The 26,475-nt window shown below is 48.3% G+C and overlaps 2 protein-coding genes across 4 annotated transcripts in view; both read right to left on the reverse strand.

Moving 5' to 3' along the window:
* Mesr3 (misexpression suppressor of ras 3) overlaps positions 1 to 20,244 on the reverse strand; it is a 42,306-nt gene extending 22,062 nt beyond the window's left edge. Inside the window, exon 1 of one of the 3 annotated variants that reach the window (XM_076319027.1) lies at positions 19,887 to 20,244. Coding sequence is in view for 1 of the 3 variants with exons in the window: in XM_076319026.1 (XP_076175141.1) it covers positions 15,289 to 15,339 (51 nt within the window). In the remaining 2 variants the exon portion in view is untranslated. Of the gene's footprint in view, positions 1 to 2,688; positions 4,203 to 15,288; positions 15,831 to 19,886 lie in introns of those variants that run through there. The other 2 variants (XM_076319026.1, XM_076319028.1) reach the window with 2 other exon arrangements.
* Positions 20,245 to 22,929: 2,685 nt separating this feature from the next.
* Positions 22,930 to 25,462, reverse strand: LOC143150149 (uncharacterized). Its single transcript, XM_076318200.1, has 4 exons — positions 25,327 to 25,462; positions 24,190 to 25,056; positions 23,952 to 24,056; positions 22,930 to 23,281 (listed from the first exon to the last, which is right to left on the reverse strand). Exons 1-4 carry the CDS (start codon positions 25,388 to 25,390, stop codon positions 23,112 to 23,114), a joined length of 1,206 nt encoding a protein of 401 aa, XP_076174315.1. The 5' UTR covers positions 25,391 to 25,462; the 3' UTR covers positions 22,930 to 23,111.
* Positions 25,463 to 26,475: the final 1,013 nt, after the last annotated feature.

Genomic DNA, 26,475 nt, shown 5'->3' on the forward strand with positions numbered 1-26,475 from the left:
TTGACCGTGTCCGATCGACGCGTCCTATTGGGCAAGAGATCGCCAGACGAGTGTTAATCGCGATCTCGGATGAGGTCTGGTCGCAATAACGTTCAAGATTATACCGAGGAGCTCTCGGTAGCGTTCGAGTGTAGTCTGTGTGCACGTCCTGGCGCATATTGCGAAGAAATATATGTAGCTGCATATATCACCGGCTTAGATGGCTAGGCTGGCCGACCACGGCGGTCGAAATTAATCCTGGCCGCGTCCTGGACGGGATGGTATTCAGGAAGGATTAAATCCTCGCGCGGAAAAGGTTTCCGACGCGGTTCGAAGGACTGACGGGTCCGTCCGCTCGTGTACAAGGTGGACCGTCTGAAACGAAATTTTTTTTACCAAAGATTTAGGAGAGCGTGAAACGTGCTTCAAACACCTATATACGTTTCGGGTAACCAACATCCGAGTTGAATTCTCTGCGAGAACAATACGGCTCTAAAAGTACGTCGAAAAAGAAATTCAATGCCTCGGTACGACTACGTTCGTTTATCTCTCGTAAATAATTAATCAACGTCGAATACAACGACCAACGAATATCTCGCATCGAAGTTTCCCGTATTTCGTCCCGATCACTGTTTCATCGCTGGTTGCGATCTTTAAAGCTTCGCGATGCGACGAGCTGGACTCGTCGAACGATTCAAGTGGGTTAATGCGCTCCGATACGATACGCGCTCGACGAAATCAATTTCTATCTTCGCACCCGTCCACTCCCCTCTGGTGCAATCGATCACCGAATCGTCGAGAATTCTTTAAACGATGCGTGAAAATTGCGCACCGTTCGACGAGACGCGGATAAGATACGCGCGGTGATCGTACGGTTGGAATTTCACGCGAGGGGAAACGAGGCGCGTTGGAAATTAAAAGACGCGGTCGTTCGCGCGATAAAGCCTCGTTCGTTCTCGAGCGGGCAAAGAATTTGGAACGAAATCGAGGGACGTCGCGCTCGGAAAGGACGAGAAACGGAGAGGAGGAACGTCGGTTCGCGGGCCGTGCACGCACGAGATAACGGTTATCGCGCGATATCAATTTAGAGCTGATGATTTATTTCCGCTTACGTGGCCTCTTAGTCATCGAGTCCCCCTTTTGCCGAGCGAAACGGGAGACGCGTCTTCCAATCGCCGAAACACCTTTCCGAAATCTCGAGGATTTCGAGGTTTCTTCGCTCGGTCCTCGATTCGAGTTCCACGAGAGCACCGACGATTCGACGCTCGTTAAGCTCGCTCAAAGAGCACCGCCAACACCGGAGAATCGTTATTCGCGGAATCTTCGATGCACACGGAATCGCGATTCATCGCCCAGAGCCGGTGGATCGTTAAATTCCCGTCACGCGGAACGCGTCTTACTCACGGCGGTGTTAGTCATCGTTATCGATGCACGTCGATTATAGCGATCCGTTAACGCGTCGACTGCCCCGAGAGTCTTGTATCGAGGCTGTCCTCGACATTTGTTCCAAGTGTATCGCGAAAAACAGAAATATTCAACGGTGCTCGTTACTTTGCAGTGTCGTCAGCGATAGAAATGTTATCCCAAAGTTTGCATTACGATTTGTCATCGGTGCAGGTCGATTATAGCGATCCGTTAACGCGTCGACTGCCCAGAGTCTTGTATCGAGGCTGTCCTCGACATTTGTTCCAAGTGTATCGCGAAAAGCAGAAATATTCAACGGTGCTCGTTACTTTACGGACAGAAACATTATCCCAAAGTTTACAATACGATTTGTCATCGGTGCTCGAAGTTTATAGCGATCCGTTAACGCGTCGACTGCCCAGAGTCTTGTATCGAGGTTGTCCTCGACATTTGTTCCAAGTGTCTCGCGAAAAACAGAAATATTCAACGGTGCTCGTTACTTTGCAGCATCGTCAGCGATAGAAATGTTATCCCAAAGTTTACATTACGATTTGTCATCGGTGCACGTCGATTATAGCGATCCGTTAACGCGTCGACTGCCCCGAGAGTCTTGTATCGAGGTTGTCCTCGACATTTGTTCCAAGTGTATCGCGAAAAGCAGAAATATTCAACGGTGCTCGTTACTTTACGGACAGAAACATTATCCCAAAGTTTACAATACGATTTGTTATCGGTGCTCGAAGTTTATAGCGATCCGTTAACGCGTCGACTGCCCAGAGTCTTGTATCGAGGTTGTCCTCGACATTTGTTCCAAGTGTCTCGCGAAAAGCAGAAATATTCAACGGTGCTCGTTACTTTACGGACAGAAACATTATCCCAAAGTTTATAATACGATTTGTTATCGGTGCTTGAAGTTTATAGCGATCCGTTAACGCGTCGCCTGCCCCGAGAGTCTTGTATCGAGGTAGTCGATGTGTATTTGAAAACGTACAAGTACGTAAATTCACGGTTCACTTTCTCTAAAACGTACCCGGTTAACTGTCCACGCTCCATCCTCACTTTCCACTCGATGTTTCGAGCCCAACGAAATCCGACCCAGCAAGGAAAGAGACGCGTTGCGTATCGTGCGAAATTTTGCACATTGCGCGATTATGTTTTTCATCGCCGCTCTCTTTCTTTTTTCGAGCAATGTTCTAGATTCTACAAGGTTCGACGAAAAGTACACACAAGTTAGATTCTCTACCCGGCGCGCGAAACTTCGGGTCTTAAATCTTACCAAAGTTAACCGTGCGTCACTGTACGTACCTGAAGATCGGTGCTCCAAAGTTACAATTCTCCGAAACGTTCACGAGACACGAACTCCAATACTCGTAAACTTTTAAGTAGCGTTACTCTACTCAAGTGGAGTAATACCGTAAAATAAGAATACCGTAGAACGGGTAAAATAACAAGTACATCGAGAGCTCGTGGATTATTTCAATTCTCTGCAGTACGATCCGTGGAAATATCGCGAACGTCTTTAAGTCTGGAAAACTGACGTGGCGTTTAACGTTAGCTTTGACGCGTTAACGTTCTCCCCACCGAGGATCTCGTTCCCAGAGCCGGTGAATCGTCCGCTCGGCGTGGAAAATTCACCTAGCACCGAAGCCAAGCGTCTCCCGGCGGCCGATCGCGTAATCGCGTCTCCTGCGACGTAAAAAAATCGTCTCGCAAGGGCACCTCGAAGAAACGAAGCTACAACGATTGCGTAACATCGTCGAAACGCGCGCGCAACAAAGAGGAAAATTATGTATTCCTTCTGTTCGTCTCTCTCCCGGTACGGAGGAACGATTTCTCGGAAAGTTTCTCAGCGTTACCTAAGAATCGTTTCCACGTACAAAAGCTCGCGATATCGAGGACGCGTATATATATATAATTTTTTTTTTTTTTTGTTATTTCGCGACGCGTTTCGCCAACAGAGGAGGTCTGTGCGAACAATCGACCGGTTGTTCTCGAAGAATTATGTCACCGTCGATTCCATACGCTCCAGTTTGCAAAATGCGCGTTCGTCGACGACTCGATTATTTTCTTTTCTTTTTTTCTTCTTTTTTTTCATCTCCCCCCTTATTCCCGATCGTTCGACGAGAACGAGATCGGTGTCTCGAAATACCAACGACACGGTTCTTTCGTCGATGAAAATTGTGCACGTTGGACCGTGATCGTTGTTGCGCGACGGTTTACGCGAAACCGAATGGAAATTTTCGAAAATAGCCGAGGAGAGTTCGCGCGCGGTGGATGGATCGATCAAGCAGGGTCGCCAGGACAGGTTATCCTCGAAGAGGGGAGACTACGAACGAGCCTCGATTCCGAGGCTGCCGTGACGTCATCGTCCCTTGTATCCACGAGGTTATCGCTCAGAGTTGGCCTCGACAGACCCCGGCTCGTCCGTTACCGAACGAAACCACCCTGTACCGAGTTCCGAGTGACTCCAACCGATCATCTCTACTCGAGCGAAAAACCTTGGATTCTTACACGAGTTTCTTTCCCGTGGGTTACACGCGCGACAAAGAATCTCGTAAAATAACCCCAAAAAAACAGAGAGAGAACGCGCGTTACGGTGTTCTTTACTATAGTTATCGTCGTTGATCGATCGTGTTGTTCAACGAAGAGTGAAAAATCACCGAAAGAGCGATCTCGCTCGCGCAAAGATCCGACAAAATTTTCCTAACGCGTAAAACGATACGTAACAAATCAAGGTGACCGATGCAGAGAATCTACACTCGTTTCTTTCTCTTTGCTCGAAACGAGACTCCGCGACTAACGAGGTGGTTTCTCGAGTCGATTAGAAAAATCTGAGAATTCGTTTTATCGCGTGAAATAATTTCCCGAGTGGTCGCGTTCCACGTGTACGTAACAGTCACGGAATTGGCGATCGAACGTACAGTGCACGAGCTAAATCCGAGAGAATCGGTGCCTACACCAATGGGAACGGACCTCTCCGTGCGAACGTGACATTCCGGTCACGTTCCACGAACGTGCGTTATCGTCCTCGAAAAATAATAACCGACTCTCCACGGTCCGGCCGTGTCGCGCTCGCTACGCGCGCGTATATAGCTACTCGTGTAACGTCGGACCACCGTGTCGTACAAATATCGTCTATTGGCTCATTGTTCGTTAGGGAATAGACGACACGCCCCGCGTTCACGTCGCGAGAAACGAACGCTCGCTGGAATCCTGGTTAACGACGACCGTGAACCGTGCGAATGCAGGTGCGAGGTTGCGAGCAAAGTCGCGTAGTTCCGTCGGGATTCCTCGCCCGGATAACTATCTGTTTCCTTTCCAGACTCGTTAATACGCGGGTATCGCGACTCGTGCACCGCGAATCATTTTCAAACAGCCGTGAACAATGTCTACACGCGTACACCCTCCGTTCGGAACCGTTCGAACAACGAACAATTATTGTTCCGGACTTAGCCGAGCACTCCAAGGAGTACTTCTCCGTTCAGAAATATCGGGACACGTGTCGAGGGTGGTTCTAACGTTGTTCTAAATTCGTCGAAGGACTCGAAGGAGTATTTCTCGGTTCAGAAATATCGGGACACTTGTCGAAAGTGGATCTAACGTTGTTTTAAATTCGTCAAAGGACTCGAAGGAGTATTTCTCCGTTCAGAAATATTAGAACACTTGTCGAAAGTCGATCCAACGTTGTTCTAAATTCGCCAAAAGACTCGAAGGAGTATTTCTCAATTTAGAAATATCGGGACACTTGTCGAAAGTGGATCTAACATTGTTCTAAATTCGCTAAAGGACTCGAAGGAGTATTTCTCGGTTCAGAAATATTAGGACACTTGTCGAAAGTCGATCCAACGTTGTTCTAAATTCGCCAAAAGACTCGAAGGAGTATTTCTCAATTTAGAAATATCGGGACACTTGTCGAAAGTGGATCCAATATTGTTCTAAATTCGCTAAAGGACTCGAAGGAGTATTTCTCGGTTCAGAAATATTAGGACACTTGTCGAAAGTCGATTCAACGTTGTTCCAAATTCGTCGAAGGACTCAAAGAAATATTCCTCCAAGAAGGTTAAGTCGGGACACTCGTTTCGTTCGTTAGTGTATCAACGAGGACGTAAATGTGTTCGTCTCGAAACGTTGTCCGATCGTGAAAGACTCGACGTGTTCCTACGTGGTGCCAAATTACGCGTTGATCGTGAACGGTCGTTTAACGGGATAGATGGTAACTTTTCGAAAGAAGAAAGGAATTGTAAAGTCGGGATCGTTCACGGAGCCTCGAGCGTTTCAGAATCGTTACGCGTATGACGTAAACGCGACGAGTCTCGCGGTGCCCTCGGTTGCCTCGATTCAACCGGATATGGAACAGACTCCCAAGGGTTAAGAGGCATTAACGGAGTAACAGGACCGCTAATGATTCATTAGCCAGTACCAGGATCATCGTGGTTAACCGGCCGTTGTAATTCGTGCGTGGACATCGGTGGAGAGGCGACTTCAAAAGCATTTAAACTCGTTGAGCCCAATGAACTTTTAGGGTAAGCAAAACGGGGGGGCTGGTGTCGTCGGTGCGAACGAGAAACTCGGGGACCAGTTTCCTCGACGAAGTTCCAAATATTTTCACTCGTTCGTGCACATCGACGTTGCGTAACGAACAATACGCGAGCGCGATACGAGCTTAAGGAAATCTCCAAGACTTTTCACCGTGTTAAAAACCACGATAGATTTACCGTTACCGCTGCTTCATCGTTCTCGTACCACGGAGTAACGAAACGCGTCCCGAAACGTCACCCTGGAAACTATCTATTCGAAAAGCGTGGCAATCGTTGGAAAAAAGTAACCAAAATTTGTCCCTAACCCGCGCTCGCGAATGAAACTTCGCATCGAACTTCTTCTTCTCGACTCTTTCCTCCAAGTCTCTGTAAAATTCTACCTCTCCTCTTTTACCATCGTTTACATCGATTTTACGTATTTCTCAGCGTACGCGTTCTCCGGTGCGCGCACCGATGTAAAATAAATTATTCTAGTTCGGAGTGGATCCACGGCGTGACACACGAAACGACGAAACGACGAAACGAGTTATTTTCGTTGGACGATGCTCTTTCGAACACGAGGAAACCGAGTTTCTTCATCGGTCTCGTCCAGACCTCGTTTTTCGGTTTCCGTTGCAGTTCGCGGCGGGGATCGTGAGACGCTAGGCCGCGTTCCCACGTGCGCGATGGAGGACGCGCATGCGCGTACGCGTACCGCGAAACGTGCTCGGGACGTCTCCCGGAGAGTCGGTCGAGTCTCCTCGCTAGCGACACTTCTCGAGCGCCCGATACGCGCTTAGATAACGTACAGCTGCTCAGGAGGCGTACTTTCAGCGGCGAGCCGAGCTACCGAACCGGCCGACCCACAAATGGCAAATTCGACGACCTTGTTCGGACCCGTCTTCTCGGTCGGTCTTCCTGCTTCGAAGGAGGTTTCAGGGTCTTGACACCTGACACTCGACCAGCTAACGAAAGAGAGTCCCCGTGCAACGTGACCGTTTTTAGGCGCGGTTGAGTCGCGATTACACTCGTCGGCTTTCCGTCAACTATTCTTTTTTTTTTGACGTATTTATTTATTCGCGAACGAAATACCGCACCGGTGCAACGATGCATTTTCGCGCGTTCTTCTCGCACTCGCTGGTGTCCGGCTTGTACCATCGTGTACCATTCCAAGTTCTTTCTTTCGTTTACTTTCGTTTTCGAATGGAAACGAAGACAATTTGGAACGAAAAAGAAAATAAATTTTCTCGAGATCGTTGCCACGTTTTCAACCCTCCCGCTGGTCGACCCGTGACCACGGTCGATTCGTGGAACAGAACGATACACGTGCATCGATCGAGGACAAGTTCTCGTCGTTGAAAAGCGGGTAGAATAATTTTGTTCGTTTCTCGGTAGCGAGGCTCGGTTCCCCCGTATTCGCGAATCGGTTTACCAACGGGGAGGGTTTGCTCGGCGAGCTCTCGAGCACCGACCTAATTGTTTCGAGACAAGTAGGATATCGACAACGTTAAGAGCTTTCGTCCGTGACGGGGCTATTAAACGAGCGCGGAACTTTCGTCCGCTCTTGAATACGGCGCGAGTACCGCCGGGAGGAACGGAGGAGCTTCGCGGCCGGATGGCCTTAGACGAACGACGAGCTAAAGAAACCTCGAGCTTACGACGGAGAACAATGTACACACTGGCTCGGGCATTGTTCGACGAAGCAAACGGTGGAAGCTTTCCGAGACGAAATTTCCAAGTGCGAAGAATCCGCGAGCGGAAAAGACTTTCGTCCTCTTCGTTTCCTCCCCACCCCGCGTTCCGCCCCTGAGCTCGGAGCGGCCGGTTTCTTTGTCACGCGCCCCCGTTCTTTATACCGTTTTAATTAAACCGACCAATGGAAAGACGAAGGAGATAGAAGTACCGCAAGGAACGAGTATTGTACGGAATAACCGTACCCGGTTCTCCAGTTGTCGAATACTCGCTAAATTTCGCTGGAATTAATTAATTCCTCGCGTTGCGAGGGGGTGTCACCCTTGTTGCCCGATGTCGCCGAAAATTTATCCACGATTCTCAGATACCAGCCTCTTGGACGCGTTTCTCTTCCGAGTATCGCACGGGGAAATCATTTTGCGAGAGACTTACTCGCGAACGGACGACGAATCACTCGATCGGGGATTCATCGGTTAAGAATTTTTTTTCTATCGGTGTTTCAAATTGTGAATTTAGTTTATCGGTATTCTTTGTCCCGTGTCACCACTAAATGGTAGATCCACCGTATCGGTATTCTCTGTTCTATATCGGTATCGAACTCTAGGTCCACCGTATCGGTGTTCTCCGTTCTATATTGGTATTACTCGATCGGGGATTCATCGGTTAAGAATTTTTTTTCTATCGGTGTTTCAAATTGTGAATTTAGTTTATCGGTATTCTTTGTCCCGTGTTACCATTAAATGGTAGATCCACCGTATCGGTATTCTCTGTTCTATATCGGTATCGAACTCTAGGTCCACCGTATCGGTGTTCTCCGTTCTATATTGGTATTACTCGATCGGGGATTCATCGGTTAAGAATTTTTTTTCTATCGGTGTTTCAAATTGTGAATTTAGTTTATCGGTATTCTTTGTCCCGTGTTGCCATTAAATGGTAGATCCACCGTATCGGTATTCTCTGTTCTATATCGGTATCGAATTCTAGATCCACCATATCGGTGTTCTCCGTTCTATATTGGTATTACTCGATCGGGGATTCATCGGTTAAGAATTATTTTTCTATCGGTGTTTCAAATTGTGAATTTACTTTATCGGTATTCTTTGTCCCGTGTTACCACTAAACGGTAGATCCACCGTATCGGTATTCTCTGTTCTATATCGGTATCGAATTCTAGATCCACCGTATCGGTGTTCTCCGTTCTGTATTGGTATTCGTTGTAAATCCGCGCACGAATTCGTATTGCGCGTACAGTAGACGAAAGAAAGGTACTTGGAATGGTACTCGAGGCGGGAAGAGACGCGCGTGGTTCGATTTGCATTTTCCAAAACGGACACTCGACGAGTGCGAGAGGAGCGCGGGAAAATGCATTGTTGCACCGGTGCGGTAAGAAGTATCCGTGTCTCGAATTTCACCCGACGGTGCAAGAATGTGGAGCATCGGTCTCCGAGTGGGAGTAGACCAGTTTTTGAGTGGCCAGATTGGACAGCGTCGGTTGGCAGCGAGGGAACACGAGAAAATTACGCTCCGGTTGAATCCGGAAAAAGAGACTCGAGAACACGAGGAAAAGTTCTGCTTCTTGCTCCACATATCGCGCGTCGAATTGTTGCCTCGAAAGCGATCCTTTCCCTGAAACTCTATTGCAAAAGACGACCGTCCCCACGTGTCGAATCTTCTTTCTCTGCCTCTTACACCGGTGTCCATTTAAACGAGTATTCGTATTCGAGAGACGCATCGTCCTCCCTAATCGATATAGGCTAATTTCTTCGCGAGCTAGAGTCCTATCGATCGTCTCGAAATCAAATACTTCTTCTGAACGTTTATTTAGGCGACTATTCGTTCTCATTAGGGTCGCATCGTCGTTCCTAATCGATACATCGTCTCGAAATCAAATTCTTCTTCTGAACATTTATTTGGAAAACTATTCGTTCTCACTGGATGCTTCGTTGTCCAGCGTAATCTAACGTTTTATTTCGCGATTGTCTCGAAATGAAGATTTTTCTTCCAATGTAAACATACATCTAGGGAGATATTCGTTCTTATTACGGACGCACGATCCCCTCCCTAATCGATATAGGCTAGAGTCCTCTAGATCGTCTCGAAATCAAATTCTTCTTCTGAACATTTATTTAGGCGACTATTCGATCTCATTAAAGACGCATCGTCGTTCCTAATCCATACACGCTAATTTCTCCGCGATCTAGAGTCCTCTCGATCGTCTCGAAATCAAATTCTTCTTCTGAACATTTATTTAGACGACTATTCGTTCTCATTAGGGTCGCATCGTCGTTCCTAATCCAAACACGCTAATTTCTCCGCTCTCGATCGTCTCGAAATCAAATTCTTCTTCTGAACATTTATTTAGACGACTATTCGTTCTCATTAAAGACGCATCGTCGTTCCTAATCGATACACGCTAATTTCTCCGCGATCTAGAGTCCTCTCGATCGTCTCGAAATCAAATTCTTCTTCTGAACATTTATTTAGAAAACTATTCGTTCTCACTAGGGACGCATCGTCGTTCCTAATCGATACACGCTAATTTCTCCGCGATCTAGAGCCCACTCGTTCGTCCACGACTGGAGTCTTCGTTCTCTTGATTGCCGGTTATTCCACGGTGCCAGATCGATTTTCGTTAATTTCTCAGAATCGGAGTGCGTGCTCCTCGCGAAGTCGCGGTGTTCGTTCGTCGTCCCTGACCGAGGTCCATTCAGCCGAGAGTTCGTTCTCCGCTAGACGTCCATCGTAATCGATATTCGCCGATTCGGCCGTGATCGCGCCGAGCGGAGAAGGCATCGCGAAACCGGTTTAATTTCGCGCCGATTAATTGCAGCCTGTGTGCGTGCAGTCCACCGAGAGTAGCCGGCTTTAGGCGGACGATTATTCTCCGAGACGAGCGCGCGGCGGTCGTCGTGCAACGAGAAGAAAAAAAATGGAAGAAAACGCGAAGAAGGGTCCCCGAGGAGGGGAACGGGGGAACCGAGGGGGGAAGCGAAGCTCTGGGAAAGATGCATTCACACGGATCTCGTTTCTGACGACCTCCTTCGCGTTCCTTCCGACTGGAAAATGTATGTGCATCTTTTACGCACGCGCGAAAAGAAAGAAAACGAGCATATCCGTCCGCGTACAAGTGTATCCGAGCGAACGATTCGAGAGGCCTCGAGCCGAGAGGAAATTTTCAAACGGTCCCCGTTTTCGAGCGTTTTCCAAATTTCTCTTCTTTTTTTTGTTTCTTTTTCTTTCATTTCTACCGCCGCAGAAACAGAAACGGAATAGTTGCGGATCATAATTACGCGCGAGCGGAAAATTACGTAAAACCCGATACGCGATGCGTCGAGCCGTCTCCCTTAATTAAAAACCGTTCCGGGGCACGATAAGCCGATAATTATGCACGGTTCGCGCGCCGTATAGTTCGTCGAGAAAGGGAAAAAGAACAGAGATGGGAAGTCGATTTGGATTCGACCGATGCAAATTCCGATGGGCGCGATCAGTGGACTGATAAGTTCCCGAACGATCGTATTTTCTTTCTCTCGAGCATCTTTTGTACCGTGCGTTGTTGGAAAGATGACGAACGGAAAGAATTTGGGTACGTTTGGTCGTCGTGTGCTATTGGTCGAAATGGTTCTCGTCTACTACCGATCTAAAACGGTACGATGCGAGTATAAGTGGGGGCTACGGGAGAGTGAAAGGTAGGGGTGGAGTCAGTGAGGCTTGGGTGGAGTCAGGGAGGTTAGATGGAGTCAGGGATGGTCAGATGGAGTCAGTGTGATCCCTCTTGTCCCTGTGACGTTCCCCCGATCGTCTTTCGAGCAACGTACGGTACGTGGAAGAATCCACGCGAAACGACGAGCGTTCTTTCGGAGACGGTTCGTCGATGGTGCACGGAAACCGGAAACGAAATCCTCGAAAGAGACGGCGGTGTCGTTAGCGAAACCGTTCCAAGTTTCAATTAGCCGGGACCTCCGTGATCGACGTTTTCGTTCTCGTTCGGGTATTTTCGATCGCGGAACGAACCACCCTCGTATCTCGTTCAGCCCCGATGGAAACAAAGGGCGCGTCGAAACGAAGGAAAAACGAAAGGAAAAGCAGGCGTTTCGTTTTCCATTCGGTCGATCGTCGTGTCTAGCCTTATTCAGCGCGAGAAACCGCTTCCCTTTCCGCGTTAATGAAAGTTCGCGGGGCATTTCGCGAACGCTGGATAATCGAAAGCGATCGCGAATCGAGGCTCGCCGGCGAGATTCAGGGAAGTCGCGAGGATTCGACCCGGAGCTTCTCCAATATTTTTCCTCCTTTGCGTACGAATGTACAATTACGTTTTCCGTGCGTAGAAAGTACACGGCGAGCGGAAAATCGAGAGGAAATAAATACACCGGGAACGGTGACAAATGCGACGAGTTTATCGCGACAAGCGAGCGATTGGACAGTGCGAGGGAACTTGGGCGGGGGAAACCTGTACGACATCGGAGTGAAACCGTTATCTTTTCATAACTGATTTGAAAAAAGTCACTCGACCACTCGCCGATTGCTGTTGTAATCTTAACGAAAACAATGATAAGAGTACCGACCCACCGCGAAGTTGAAAGTGTATCGATCGTTGTATCACGAGGGGCGATCGAGTGGAAAGAAATAAACGTTAAGATAAGTTCGATAAGATGATCATTCACTCGACGAATATATTCGATATTCCTTTGTTCCCAGTCTCTTTGCTACGCAAATGTACGCAAATTTGGTTTCTTCGGAGGAAAAACCGCACGTCCATTGTGAATTTGTCCCACTCGTTGGGCCAATCCACGTTTCGCTCTGTAAAATATCAGAGCAGTTCGGCAACAACGATTCGAGCTCGATGCTTTCGTGCATCGTGACGAAAAGGTTCTTCGTACGACCGGGCACAGAAAGGAGCTCGAAGGAAGACGAAGTATCGAGAGAAAGGTGAAGAACGAAAGGCTGAGACCGGACGATAGGTCGATGAACCTACCGGCACGGGCCTCGCGGCCCTTGGGTCCTCTTCTTGCTCGTGTTTCTGCGCGACGAAATTTTCTACACCGGACCCGTCTCTCGGTGTGCGGTCGCCGTGAGAAAAAACTTTATCCGGTCCGGGATACCTACGAAGGTGAATTCATCGATCTCGGGACCGTAGCCGTTTCTAGAGACGCGTTTCCCGCGACTGGCTCGTAAAAAACGAACGCGACGCTCGTCGGACAATTGCGCGGCAGAAATTCTTACACGCGACAGTTGCGCGCGTAACTATACAGCGTTGCTCCGTGCCTGGATCCGCGTTAAACTCCAGCTGTAAAAATCACTCCAGAGTCCTCGTAACTTAGAGAGACCGGATTCTAGAGTCCCATCTGTCATCGATGATTCGAATACCAGAGGTTCCCTCGAGTCGAACACTTCCGGTAGTGGATACCAGAAGGTAGATACATTTACAGCTCGTGATCTCCGGATCGGTGGGGTCACAGGCGTCAGCTTTTACGTCCAGCGCTAGACAAGTGATTCCCTTGCACTCGATGGAATTTTATTAAACTCCAGTTGCAAAATTGACTCTAGAGTTTTCGTAATTCCTCGAGATTGGATTCTAGAGTCTCATCTGTCATCGATGATTCGAATACGAGAGATTCTTTCGAGTCGAAACTTTCTGATAGTATATATCAGAAGGTAAATACATTTATAGCTCGTGATCTCCGGATCGGTGGGGTCACAGGCGTCAGCTTTTACGTCCACGAGCGCTAGATACGTGATCCCCTTGCACTCGATGGAATTTTATTAAACTCCAGCTGTAAAAATCACTCCAGAGTCCTCGTAACTCTTTGAGATTGGATTCTAGAGTCCCATCTGTCATCGATGATTCGAATACCAGAGGTTCCTTCGAGTCGAACACTTCCGGTAGTGGATACCAGAAGGTAAATACATTTATAGCTCGTGATCTCCGGATCGGTGGGGTCACAGGCGTCAGCTTTTACGTCCAGCGCTAGACAAGTGATTCCCTTGCACTCGATGGAATTTTATTAAACTCCAGCTGCAAAGATGACTCTAGAGTCTTTGTAACTCCTTCAGACTGGATTCTAGAGCCTCATCTGTCATCGATGATTCGAATGCCAGAGGTTTCGAGCCCGACGTAAAAATTTAGTGTACGTTCGACTCGCTTTTTGATCGTGCCACGATTTCGGATCCACAGTCTCTAACCGATCGCGTTCCATCGGTACGCAGAGATAGCGCGATAGTCGGGTAAAACGGAGCGGAGCAGAGCGATTTCTCCGGTCGTAACTTTCAATGTCGCGGGTGAACGAGCTTCGCCAGTTTCGGTCGCTCCGTAAGAGAAACGGATATCCGGAGGATCGTACGGTAGTCGATCTCGCGAAATCCTAGATTCCCGATTTCTCCGACCGCGAGAGTCGTATTCGCTCGCTCGTTCGCTAGCGAGATTCGCGCTTCCTCGTTGGAGTTGGAGGTAACGACATTGCGTCATACCGTGACACAGAACCGGACGACTCGCTGTCATCGAGACGATATTTTCCTCCTCGGTTCGACAGAGATAAGCACAATTTATAGCAGTATAAAAGTTTCGTAAAACGAACGAACGTGTAACGCTCCGTACGTGTGAGCAAACACGCGTTTTAATCGCGGTAACGAAACGTTTCGCAACGAATGAAAATTTAACGAAAGAACGCTTCGAGATTGATCGCGAGCAAGGGTGATGCATGTTTTTTTGAGAAATTGACCCGTTGTTTATCTCCCCGGGTATAAAGCGACGTCGCGAACGTGATGACCGGACACGTGAGTCCGTGTTAGAAGGTCGCGATTCGCGAGGGATGCGTCAGAGGCTGACTGTACGATCACCAGCCTCTAGCCCGATCGCAAATTGATGCACGCGCGAGCGCGCGTATCGACGAATTGCCTTCGGCTTTTGTTTCCGCGATGCGTTTGTAAGGCAGGTCGCGAAAGGTCGTCGACGCGCGTGCAAACTCGTCGTAAGAGTGGAAAAATCAAACCGGATCGTGATTCACGCGATTCTCCCTGGCAGCCGTGTCGTCGCTGGAACTTTTACGATGATCCTTGAAACGAGGGTCGATCGTGCCGCAGCTTTGGTATCGGTATCGCGCGGTGTTTCAATTCTCCATCGTAACGCGAGCTCGAGGAATCGATCGTTCTCCGATACGATTCGAGATCCATCGAAACGAAGATCGATCGTGCCTCTTCGTCGCGAGACTTTCACCTTGCAACCTCAACGATCCGGAGATCGTCAACTAGAAAATGTATCCATCTCCTAGTGTTTACAGCTAGGACGGTCGAGACTCGAGTGAACTCTGGATTCCAGTTCAGTGCACGAGCAGTTTTCGCGTTTTGGGAATCGGATCGGGAATCGTTCCGATTTCGTAACGCGAAGTCGAGGAATCGTTCGTTTCTCGCTCGTGAATTTCAAATACACCGATTCGAGCAAGTCGCGAGCTCGTTTCTGGACGGATTCAAGCGGAAGTAGAAAGATCACGAGGCATCGCGAACGTGGAAACATTTATAACGATACGCGACGTACCTGTACGGAAGAACGTTTATTAATTTACGCGACTTGTCCGACCGATCGTCTGGATTTCTTCGCGAAAGTACGCGTTTCCTTGAATCCGATTGGAAAAGTTTCGCTCGAAGGCGAGTTCGCGTTCTATGGTGGTTCGTCGATGTTCTCGCGTAAAGGAAACGTTCCTACCTTGCTTCGAGCGTCTTCGATGCCGCTCGATTCGCTACCGTTGACCGCCATCACCGTGTTATTGTTCCACGTGGTCCACGAAGATGCGCGTGCAGTTCAACGCATCGTTGCGTTAACATCGACCGATGATAAACGAACCGTGTTGGCCGCCAGCAACGTACTCGCTCGATGTTAACTCAAGACCGTGGATTCCGACGGGAATTTATTGTTTGCTCTTCGTATTAAGGCGATGACGTCAGAAGCTCTTGATACCCCGATAAAATGGTCGCCGCGCCCTTGTTTGCGATACGACGTTCCACGCCCGGTGTACCGGGCGATCTCGCGATGAAATTAAAACGTACGTCTTCGTCTCGTCCTCCTGGACGCGTGAGTTTACCTCGAAATGGACGAAGAATCACCGACAATATTGATCGTCGTTTGCGTTTTCAGTATCGGTTGGGTATTGGTCGTTCCATCGACCAAGTTTTAGAAGTTGCTCCCGAAACTTTGCTTCGGACACTCTTCTCGCGAAGATCCAAGTTAGGTTCAGATTTCGTCGTTGGAGTTATCGATAGAGCAACTTTTTACTTTACGAAGGTCCAAATTGGGCTTAGCTTCCATCGATGGAGTTATCGATAGAGCAACCTTCCCCTTACGAAGGTCTAGGTGTGACTTAAAGTCAATCGATGAAGTTATCGATAGCGGAACCTTCCACTTACGAAGGTCTAGGTGTAACTTCAATTCCATCGATGGAGTTATCGATAGCGCTATCCTCCTCTAGCGAAAGTTTGAATCAAGGTCCATCGATGGAGTTATCCATAGTGTGAGATTCTTCTCGCGAAGCTCTAGGTGTGACTTAAAGACCATCGATGGAGTTATCGATAGCGCTATCCTCCTCTAGAAAAAGTTTGAATCAAGGTCCATTGATGGAGTTATCCATAGTACGAGATTCTTCTCGCGAAGCTCTAGGCTTGATTTAGGTTCCACCGATGAAGTTATCGATAGAGCAACCTTCCCCTTACGAAGGTCTAGGTGTGACTTAAATTCCATCGACGGAGTTATCGATAGTGGAACCTTCCGCTTACGAAGGTCTAGGCGTGACTTAAATTCCATCGACGAAGTTATCGATAGCGGAACCTTCCCCTTACGAAGGTCTAGGCGTGACTTAAATTCCATCGACGAAGTTATCGATAACGGAACCTTGCCCTTACGAAGGTCTAGGCGTGACTTAAATTCCATCGACGAAGTTATCGATAACGGAACCTTCCGTTTCCAAAGGTTTCGATTAAGGTCCATCGATGGAGTTATCGAACAGAACGACCTTATTCCCGCGAAGCGAGAAAGGCTTGCAAAGGAGAATCGTACGGCGAAGCGTGGAATTTCGCGCGGAATGAGAATTCCATCGAAAGTAGTTCGTGTTGAACGCTGACGCGCCGCGATCGGTTAAAAGTTGGCAAACGAGAAACGATTCGCGTTATCGCGAAACGCAATTGCAGCACCGCGGCGCTCGACCACGCAACGAAACGCGTCCACGACGCGTGTAGTTTGACACGCTGATCCAATTTCCATGCGTGGCAAACGAGTCGGTTTAATCACCCGGGAGATTTCGCGGTTCCGCGCGCCTCTCCTTATTTTAATTGCGCTCGACTTGCGTACCGTTGTCGCGGAAATTTGCAACGATCCGCCACGACGCGCGGAATTAGGAACAAAGACGGTCCTCGAACGAGTCGTTTCGCAATTTGAAATTCCACTCGTTAGATTCTCGCGCCCAATTCCTCGATTCCGATGACATCGAGATCGCGAGGTACGCGTTGCTTACGAGAACCCAACGTTTCTGTTTCCTCGCGCGGTAAAATTCGACATCAGAACCGACAGCCACGATCGACGTTACGAAAGAAGCAACGAGAGAGTTACTAAACGTCGATTATTTCCGTTCGATGAATATTTTGAGAGAGAACGATCTTCCGATCGTAATTATCGTCAAAGGCGGACCGTTCGGTTCAACGGATTTGAAAAACTACCGACGAGTCTGGAAAACAGATGTCACGGATCATCGGGCGTAAACATCAAAGTCGAAAGTTCCACGACGTCCGACGCGTTTGCAATTTTATACGGGAAACGTGGCTCGCTTATCGCTCTTCCGTCCTCGAGAGCGAGCACATCGAAGTGTCGCGGATACGATATTTCTGCGAAGAAAAAGTTACATCGCGCGATCTTCGACCGTGAGCCGCTTCTCGTGCCCGCAACGCTTGGCAAGACTTTTTCCAAAGGAGAAGCACACGGATGGAGTACTTCACGAGCACTGTTGACCGATCGTCGATTATCGCTCGCCGCAACCGTTCACCCGTAAGCCCGACGGATAATCGGCCGATAACGGAACGTAATATTCAAACACGTCCCGGGTATCCGCGTTACTCGAATAGCGCGAAACCAATGGTATTCGAATACTCGAACGTTCGCGGTGCTCGAATCGTTCGAATTGCTAGCTACCTCTCGATCCGCAATCGATGTTGATCAACGCGTCCAGCGCCGTTGACGGTCACCGGTGATCAACCGCGAGCTTGGCAAACTTTTCAGCAACGTTAACTTTTATGTAAACGATACCGACGGTAACTTAAACAAATACCATCGGAGCGTCTCAGAATACGATCGCACATTTCGTTCGTTCGCGAAGCAGTAAACGAATCGATCGTATCATCGGAATGTGTTCGCCATTCGTCAGAAACGATCGCGAGATTGCTACGAGTGATCGTCTTCTTCTTCGCCCGGTAGTTTCACTCACTTCTCTCTCTTCGCGCCAAGTTAATTGGCACAAACCGTATCGCAACTAATGTGGATAATTACTGCGTTCGTCGAAACTTTTTCCCTTACGCGCAAAGACTCCGTGAAACGTTTAATTCGTCTCGCTGAACTCAAACGAAGTTCGACTGTTCGATTAGTTTAATCGTTTGCGAATATTTCGTCGCAAGGTTTTTACCTGTTTGATAAATAAATAAACGAATAAATAATAATAACAACAACAAGAACAATAATAACGACGAATATCTCCACTCTCCGCGCAACGATTCGAACGAACGTCGAGGACATCCTCGAATATGCAAATTTTCCACGCGGCGGTGGAAGGCGATTCCACGAGAATCGCGCGAAAATTAATTATCGTTAACGGGTAGCGCGTTGCGCGCCGACACGCTTCGATTCCAGCCGCGATTTAATGCACGCGCAACGCGATCGATTTCGATAAGGAAACACGCGGTTCGCCAGCCGACTACACGGATGGATCGCAACAGTCTCCTTTTTCTTTTCTTTTTTTCCTTTTTTTCTTTTTTTTCCGCCTTTGTTCGCCCCTCTCCCCCTCCAACAGCGAGCGTTTCTCGCAAACCATAGAACAAGGGCCGCGGTTTCTCCGCGAGCGTGCTCGAGATCGCGCGTCGACGATTCGAGGACCAATCTCGGGTCAATGTTGACCCGTGCACGGGGTCGTCAGGTAGCGACACACGGAGAAGGAGAATACGAAGAACCGAGAAAGAAGATTTACCCCGTATTTGTGTTTATCGCTTTGGTGCTTTTCGTTTCGAAAGTTTTCAATTTTAGTCACCCGTACCGACGACCAATCCAAGTTCCCCTCAAATGTTCGGACCTCGCTGAGACAACGTTTAATACTGCGACCAGAATTCCATAGAACGGTTTACGAATCGATCGAACAGTCTCGGTAGAATACACATATTTTGCGCGCGAACGTTGTTCAATTTTGTAGATTTCTCGTCTTTCCGTATCTCTCGTTAGGAACAGTGTTAACGCGACTGTACGATCGTTCCGTAGGTAAATAACGCGTCGTTATGAAAAACGAGGTAGGCGAGTGTACTCGTCCGTTCGGAGTCCTGCGCAGCAGGAGCAGTGCCGCGGTTAGCGGAACACGGGTAGTCCTTCGTTACCGCGAACCGGAAGAGCGTAGATGGACGGAGATGTTCGATTTCGCGGTAGCTCGCGAGCCACGGTGGCCGAGTCGACCAAAGCTTGGAAATTAATTCGTAGGAAAGCGTAGGGTGGCGCGCACAGGTGCCCAGGATGCTAAACCCGATCGAACGAGCGAACCGGGAACCAGCGGAAAACTTTCGAACTTTCGTCCGAGTAACAACGGACAAAAGAGCCCCCGGTGTGCCACGGTAAGTCCGGATATAGCGAAAGTTTCGGGCGAACCTTCCCCCAGGACTCCGCCGCTTCCCTCTGGCGGGATCGGGTGTTCGAAAAACACCGAACGCGTTCGCGGGGTGGTTCGGTTTGGCGCGCGTGATTCGTTAGGTTCGATCGTCGAAACGAGATCGAGAACCGCTTCGAAGTAACTTCCCGAGCGATTCGGTTCGGCTCGGTTCGCGATTCACCGTTCCTTGTTCAACGAGCAGCGGCCGTATCAGCACGGCTGTCTCGCGTCACGAGACCACGGACCAGCGTGCCCCGCGTCCCACGCGCAACGCCGGCTGCTTTCTCCACCGATGCGGGCGGACGTACGGAAAGAACGGACGTGTTTCGAACGAGGGACGCGTCGTCGCGGTCGTGGTCGTCGTACGATGCCCGAGCCTCTCCCGATAAACGAAACGAACGTCTCGTTACGATGTACTCACGTTTTCGAGAACCGGTAGAGTCTACGAACTGCTCGACCACCTTCACCGATATCCAATGTCACGGGCGGGTAACGGAACGCCTGGTACGAGAGATCTCAAACACGGCGATCGAGGAGCATGGCGATGCGCGTCGGCTCGATACCGATCGACGTCCGCGCGATCCTCGCACCGCCGAGTGTTTCTTCCCTCGATATCCAACGGGTGTCACTTCCTCGTCGAGTACTCGATTCACCGAAACGAAGTCTCGGCTGCGTGGGAACGAGGTGAAACGAATCGACAACGCGACGAACGGTTCACGGACGCTACCGGTCACGAGCGAACCGACGCGCACGAAGGGTGACGGTAGACTGAGCCTCCTCGCGGTACGCGGGGACGCACCGCGCAACTCCAGCGAATGGTGCTGCCCGCGTCCAACGAGCGAGCCCCGTCGCCAGCCAGTCAGCTTCGAGACGAGGAGAGCTGCGCGCGAACCCCCGAGCGCGCAACCGTACGTTCGTGCGCAATTGCGCACCACGGGGCCACCGTCCACCTTCCCGGCACGATTAAGGCTCCATTTGTACCACCAACGCACGGTGTTTCGCTCAATGAACGAACCTGAAAATTACGTTGCGACGCGAGATGCTTCCATCGCGACGCATTCGTAACGAAACATTGCTCGCAGGAGTAACCTTAACCTCTGCCGAATGTACCGATTTGTCGTCGAAGACCAAGAGGTAATATTTGACGCGGTTGTGCATTCGAACGCCAATCGAACAGTTTTCGATCCACCGTGAAGAATTGAAACAAGTCGCGGCAAGTCCTACGCTGAGACTGTTAATACCTCGCGATTGAACATTCGTCTATTCTTTGTTAACAACTATTCCTCGAAGTAGTTCCGTTGCAGTACACATTCGAAACGTTAACGCTCGGCGAAACGTCAGTTTCCCAAAATGGAGCGACTCGAGTTGGATAGATAGCGCGTTTACCGAGGTTGGACACATTTTATTCGTAACGAGACGAGAAACCAGGGTTCGATATAATTGGGTCGTTTCGAATATTTTATTACTTTTATTTTCGAAGCGTCGCGAACTTTGTTTCGTGTTTAGTTCGATCGAATTAGCCTCGATTAATTTCTTCCTTTCGTCGTCCATATCTTCCGGAACGAACAAACTCCATTTGTATCGTGGTGCTCGTAAAGTCGTTTCGTTTCCCAAAATGGAGAATGTACAATTCGATAGAATGAATTTGTACACTCTAAAAAGAATCGTGTTTGATTTTCACGAAAAAAGAAAAAATAGAAAAAAAAAACGAAATGACTTCCCGAACGACCCAATCATTCGCGTAGGATTAAAACGGTCTCGTTCGGCGCTCTCGAAATCCAAGGAACGCATCTCGAGGATTACCGGGCTCGTGCATCCGGCGGATGGAATCGCAATCGTTTCTCGAAGCATCGATATTTGTGCCGCGGTTGACAAATTTCTCAAAGACGAGCGAGAAAGGGGCGAAACTCGCGTTCGGAGAAACTTCCTTTCTCGCATCCGTCTTAATCGGATGCTAATAGCCGATCTTCGATGCAGTCGAGTTGTAGAAATTTTGCGCGAGAAAGCGAAATGTAGAAATGTTGCGCGCGAGGGAAATAACTCGAGGGGAAGAGACCACGGTTCATTCTCGAGGCATTTATCGACGCTTCTCTCGGTCGTGGCCAAACGAGACCAAGGTGGTTCATCTCGAAGGAATAACGTAGCCCATTCCGCGATCGTTTAAACCTTGCTCGAGACTCGAAAGAATAAGAACTGCAACGCCGCGTTGCATCGGATTCCTACGTAGATCTTTCGTCTCTGTATTTCACAAATATGTACAATTTTATCGCACGGAAATAATCGAAATTACAGAAGTTACGGTCCTTTTCCCGTTGGAAGCGTTTTCGCGGCCGGTATCGAGAAAATTCGGAAATCGGGAAATCGTTTCCGCGAGGAATTCACGGGAATTTTCCCGAACGTTGACTACGATTAAACTACAATAGAACTCGAGGGATAGAATTCGATTCCTGTTCGAAGCCAGCTTCGAATTGGATCGCGCGGAAAGATGCGACAGATCCACGAGGAACGGTCTCGATCGGTAAGAGCATGCGTTTACTCGCAGCTCCGTAGGAAGATGTCTCGAGGAAACGAACGGGAGAGTATCGTGCGAGCCGGTTCGCGTTCTCGTTCGAAGTACGGTTGGAAAATCGTGCGAAAGGTTCGCGGATACCGCGGTAAAAGCAAGAAAGTGAAAAGAAATCTCCACGGTGACGATGTATGTATCTATCTCGTGGCTCGTGGCAATTCTCACGAAGAACCAGGAACTAACGATGCCCGCGTTGCACTCGCACGAGAAGCATTTACATCGGAGAGCTTGGACGGAACGTATAATGGCCGGAACGTAAATACATGCATCGAGTTCGTTACCCTTGCGTCGAACTCGTTGTTACAGCTCTCGACAAACGGTTAATTAACCGTTCCGAATGAACTTTCCATCGCGATCGATTTTCATTTCCATCGCAAGGTGCAATGCCCGACTTCGATCGCCGACGGTCGCTTCACCGTTTCTTGACAACGAATGGTGAAACGTGGCGATATCCCGTTTGTCTCGTTTCTATTTTCCGCCTCTGTCCCTCTTTCGACGAAGAGAGATCGACGAAAGCGGAAAACGTATTCGCCACTGGCGAACCATTCGTTTTTATTTTCCACCGTGGTTAAACGAAACGCTTCGCATACTCGGCGAGCTCGTAGTTCGCGCGCGAAACTACCGAAGTGACAATCTTACAGATCGAATGCAACATTCAACAATATCGTTACGCGTAAACGTTAACCGGCCACTCGACTCGAACGATTCGTCTCGTCGCACACTGAGGATCGAGCTACACGTTGGTCGTCCCGTAGACTGTGGATTCGTTTATTTAATTTGATTTACCAACGATACGCGTTTATCCGTGAAATCCGGTACACGGAAACCACGCAATTCGACGAGCCCCTGCGTACCTTCGGTTCTGTTCCATACAATGAGTAACGAAGAACTCGTTGGATCGTGCGCAATAATTTAATTACGTAAAAATGACCGTTACACTTTTCGGTATAATTGTTTCATCGTTATCGGTATCTTGGATCGTTGTAAAAAACAGGATGCGGAGGTTTCGTGAATTTTCTAAGAATCGGTTGCTCTTTCTTGACTGAACTTCGCTCGTAATAAATAGATACATCGATATTCTTAAGTCGCGATGAATAAAGCTACTATTAAAGATACGATCATCGATGTAAACGCAATGTTCGACGTCGTTGAATTGCACTCGTCCGTCGTGCACAATTTACAATTACTTTTACCCGAGCAATGGTTCTCGTCGTAGGTGCAATCTCTGACAGTCTCTTGCTTGTCCCCGTCTGTAAAGCAGAGATTAAATATTTATTGAACGCATCATCGAAACAATTCGATCACTTCGTATCGAGATCTTGCGAGAATGATAGAAACAAGAGTCGAGAAAAGAATACGAGAAAATTTGGGGAAGTCTCAACTTACAGAGTGCTGCGAAAGAATTAATCGTTGTTGTTGAGGTACGAGCCGAACGATACACGGATGAAGCAAAAACGGAGAGAGAAAGTACCGTACACGGAAAAATGAAGAAGGGGAAGAGAATTTGGAACCAGAGGAGAGCGTAATAAGGATAAGAAACGAAGAGGACGGAGGAGAATAGAATGGCAGCGACCGGAGGAGAGGAAAACGAGGCGTTAATAATTGGAACGGACACGAATGCGAGAGTAGAAAGTAGAAAAAGGTTGCGCAATGGAAAGAATATGGCAGGCCAAGGAAAACGAACGTCAAAGAATAAAAACGAAAACACCGAATGAATGACAATGTAACGGATCGTAGATGATAAAGGGTGGTATATTTTAAATGGGTATACGTACATAATTACGCGGAAGGGCAAGGTACATCGGTTACGGTCTATGTAATGGTTGATAAAAAGTAAAACTTAAGCTCAATTTCGATGTAACAACTCGGCACAACTCGGGAGCAGAATGGAGAGATATTTGAAAATAAAATGTAAGTTACCTTTGATGGTCTCTGTGAAGCAAAATACCTTCGTGTCCTCGAATGGCTGCATTTGCGATAAACGGTGGATCAGGCTTCTACGTTCTCTCATAGATGGTTCCCCGGCTGTGAATGTACACGTGGCAAATAAACTTACATGGACGTGTAACATTCGAAATTGTTCCTTGCGTATAAAACACGCAAAGGTCCGACAAAGAATGTCAAATTTAATAATTAATCGGTTTAGATATTATTTCACCTGCGATGAAAAACTTTGACTTTCCGGTGTTGGACGATGACGCTTCGATGCTGTTGGCCGATGGCGCTTCGGTGGTGGACGTTGACGTTTGGGTGCTGTTGGTCGATGACGCTTCGGTGGTGGACGTTGACGTTTGGGTGCTGTTGGTCGATGACGCTTCGGTGCTGTTGGTCGTTGACGCTACGGTGGTATTGGTCGATGACGCTTCGGTACTGTTGGTCGTTGACGCTACGGTGCTGTTGGTCGGTAACGCTTCGGTGGTGGACGTTGACGTTTGGGTGCTGTTGGTCGATGACGCTTCGGTGCTGTTGGTCGATGACGCTTCGGTGCTGTTGGTCGTTGACGCTTCGGTGCTGTTGGTCGTTGACGCTTCGGTGCTGTTGGTCGATGACGCTTCGGTGCTGTTGGTCGTTGACGCTACGGTGGTATTGGTCGATGACGCTTCGGTACTGTTGGTCGTTGACGCTACGGTGCTGTTGGTCGGTAACGCTTCGGTGGTGGACGTTGACGTTTGGGTGCTGTTGGTCGATGACGCTTCGGTGCTGTTGGTCGATGACGCTTCGGTGCTGTTGGTCGTTGACGCTTCGGTGCTGTTGGTCGTTGACGCTTCGGTGCTGTTGGTCGTTGACGCTTCGGTGCTGTTGGTCGTTGACGCTTCGGTGCTGTTGGTCGATGACGCTTCGGTGCTGTTGGTCGTTGACTCTCCGGTGGTGGACGTTGACGTTTGGGTGGTAGGAGACACTGGCTTCTCTGTGGTGGTTTCGGATTGCGGCTTGCACGTTTTTATCAAATCGCTCGGTAATGCCTTCTCCTCTAAGCAACTGCCGATCTTGTTACTATTGCAAACGTAGCACTTCAACGTCTTTCCTAAATGAAAAATGAAAGTGTGTAGATTTATATTCTTATAATAGATATTACAAGGACGATTTGTATTATCGAACACACAAGTATCCACAATGTAAATCTCGGTATAATTAACCATGCCCGATAGTTGGTTGCTCGACGTTAACCGTTCTATTATTAAAATCGATATTATTTGAAAGTAAATCAAGCTTCTTCTTTCGGAATATGAATTTTGAAATAATACAGAATCTGTTTCGTACGTTCCACTTAGTATTTGTTCAAACTGGTTTTTACCTGATGGAAGAACGACGAATCCGATGACGGCCAAGATGGCGAAATATCTATACACTCCCGACATGTTTTGCAATTATGTGTTCAGATTGACGTCGATACTGTGACCGTTCACATGCAAGTGCTGCGAAACTTGGAGATATAGAAATACTCTTTCCAAGCTTATCACGATAAACCAAAGCTTATCTCAATAGAGACCACCAATCGATACATTGCCTCGATGAGAAGCGATCAACGCACAGACAAAAAAACGGATATCGTAACTTCGTCGTTGTCTACTTGCTTGCGAGAAACGACCAATGATACTACAAGATAATGTCGACTACTAACCGAGTTATCTATTCGCAATAGACGCGGCGAAAAATCGTTTCTCTGTCGTAACTGATCATCGTTTTCACCGACGATCGAGCGTATCGTTCCTATTCGAATCACCGTGCACGTTATTACGAATTATACTCAGGGTTGTAAGGAATACGCGTTACCGTAACGAATCATGATTTAGTTGTGCCTTCGACCGAGAAAACTAGCAGACCATTATTTCCATGTTGACTCCTATGCCGATTTTACTCCACTGTGAACGCACGATTAAGCGAATCGATCGAGCAGACTCGACAAATGAGAACAATGTGTTCACGATTATTCGATCGACGTACAGCCGCGTAATTGATGCCTTGTCGACAATATTTTCGCGTCCTCGTGAAATATTTAGCACATATTTGCGACGAATTGCAAGTACACCGCTTGTCCTCCTCGTGTACACTACACATTGCACCCCCAGTCTCGAACCGAGCTATCGAATCCGCAACTACTCCACCGATGTACCGCGAACAGTCCTCGAATGCTCGATAAAAATGAACAAACGAATCTGTACGTTCGAACTTTGCGTTAAAAGATTCGACGACGATTCTACCGAGAAAAAGAAAAAGAACGCGATCGCAACGTTTTTTATTACTCGTGAAGCGTTTCTCGATGTGTTTCGTTACCACCGAATGGTTCGATTTGCGATATTGACACGGACACGGTGCAAAATTCGCTGAAAACACATTGAACGTTAAATCGTTAATTTATCTAAGTAGAGTGGTTCAATTTATAGCTTGTCCTAATGGTACAAAGTACAGCGGTACAAAGTTCGCTGGAAACACATTGAACGTT

The sequence above is a fragment of the Ptiloglossa arizonensis genome, chromosome 8 (assembly GCF_051014685.1).
Source record: "Ptiloglossa arizonensis isolate GNS036 chromosome 8, iyPtiAriz1_principal, whole genome shotgun sequence".
In the NCBI taxonomy this organism is placed as follows: Eukaryota; Metazoa; Arthropoda; class Insecta; order Hymenoptera; family Colletidae; genus Ptiloglossa; species Ptiloglossa arizonensis.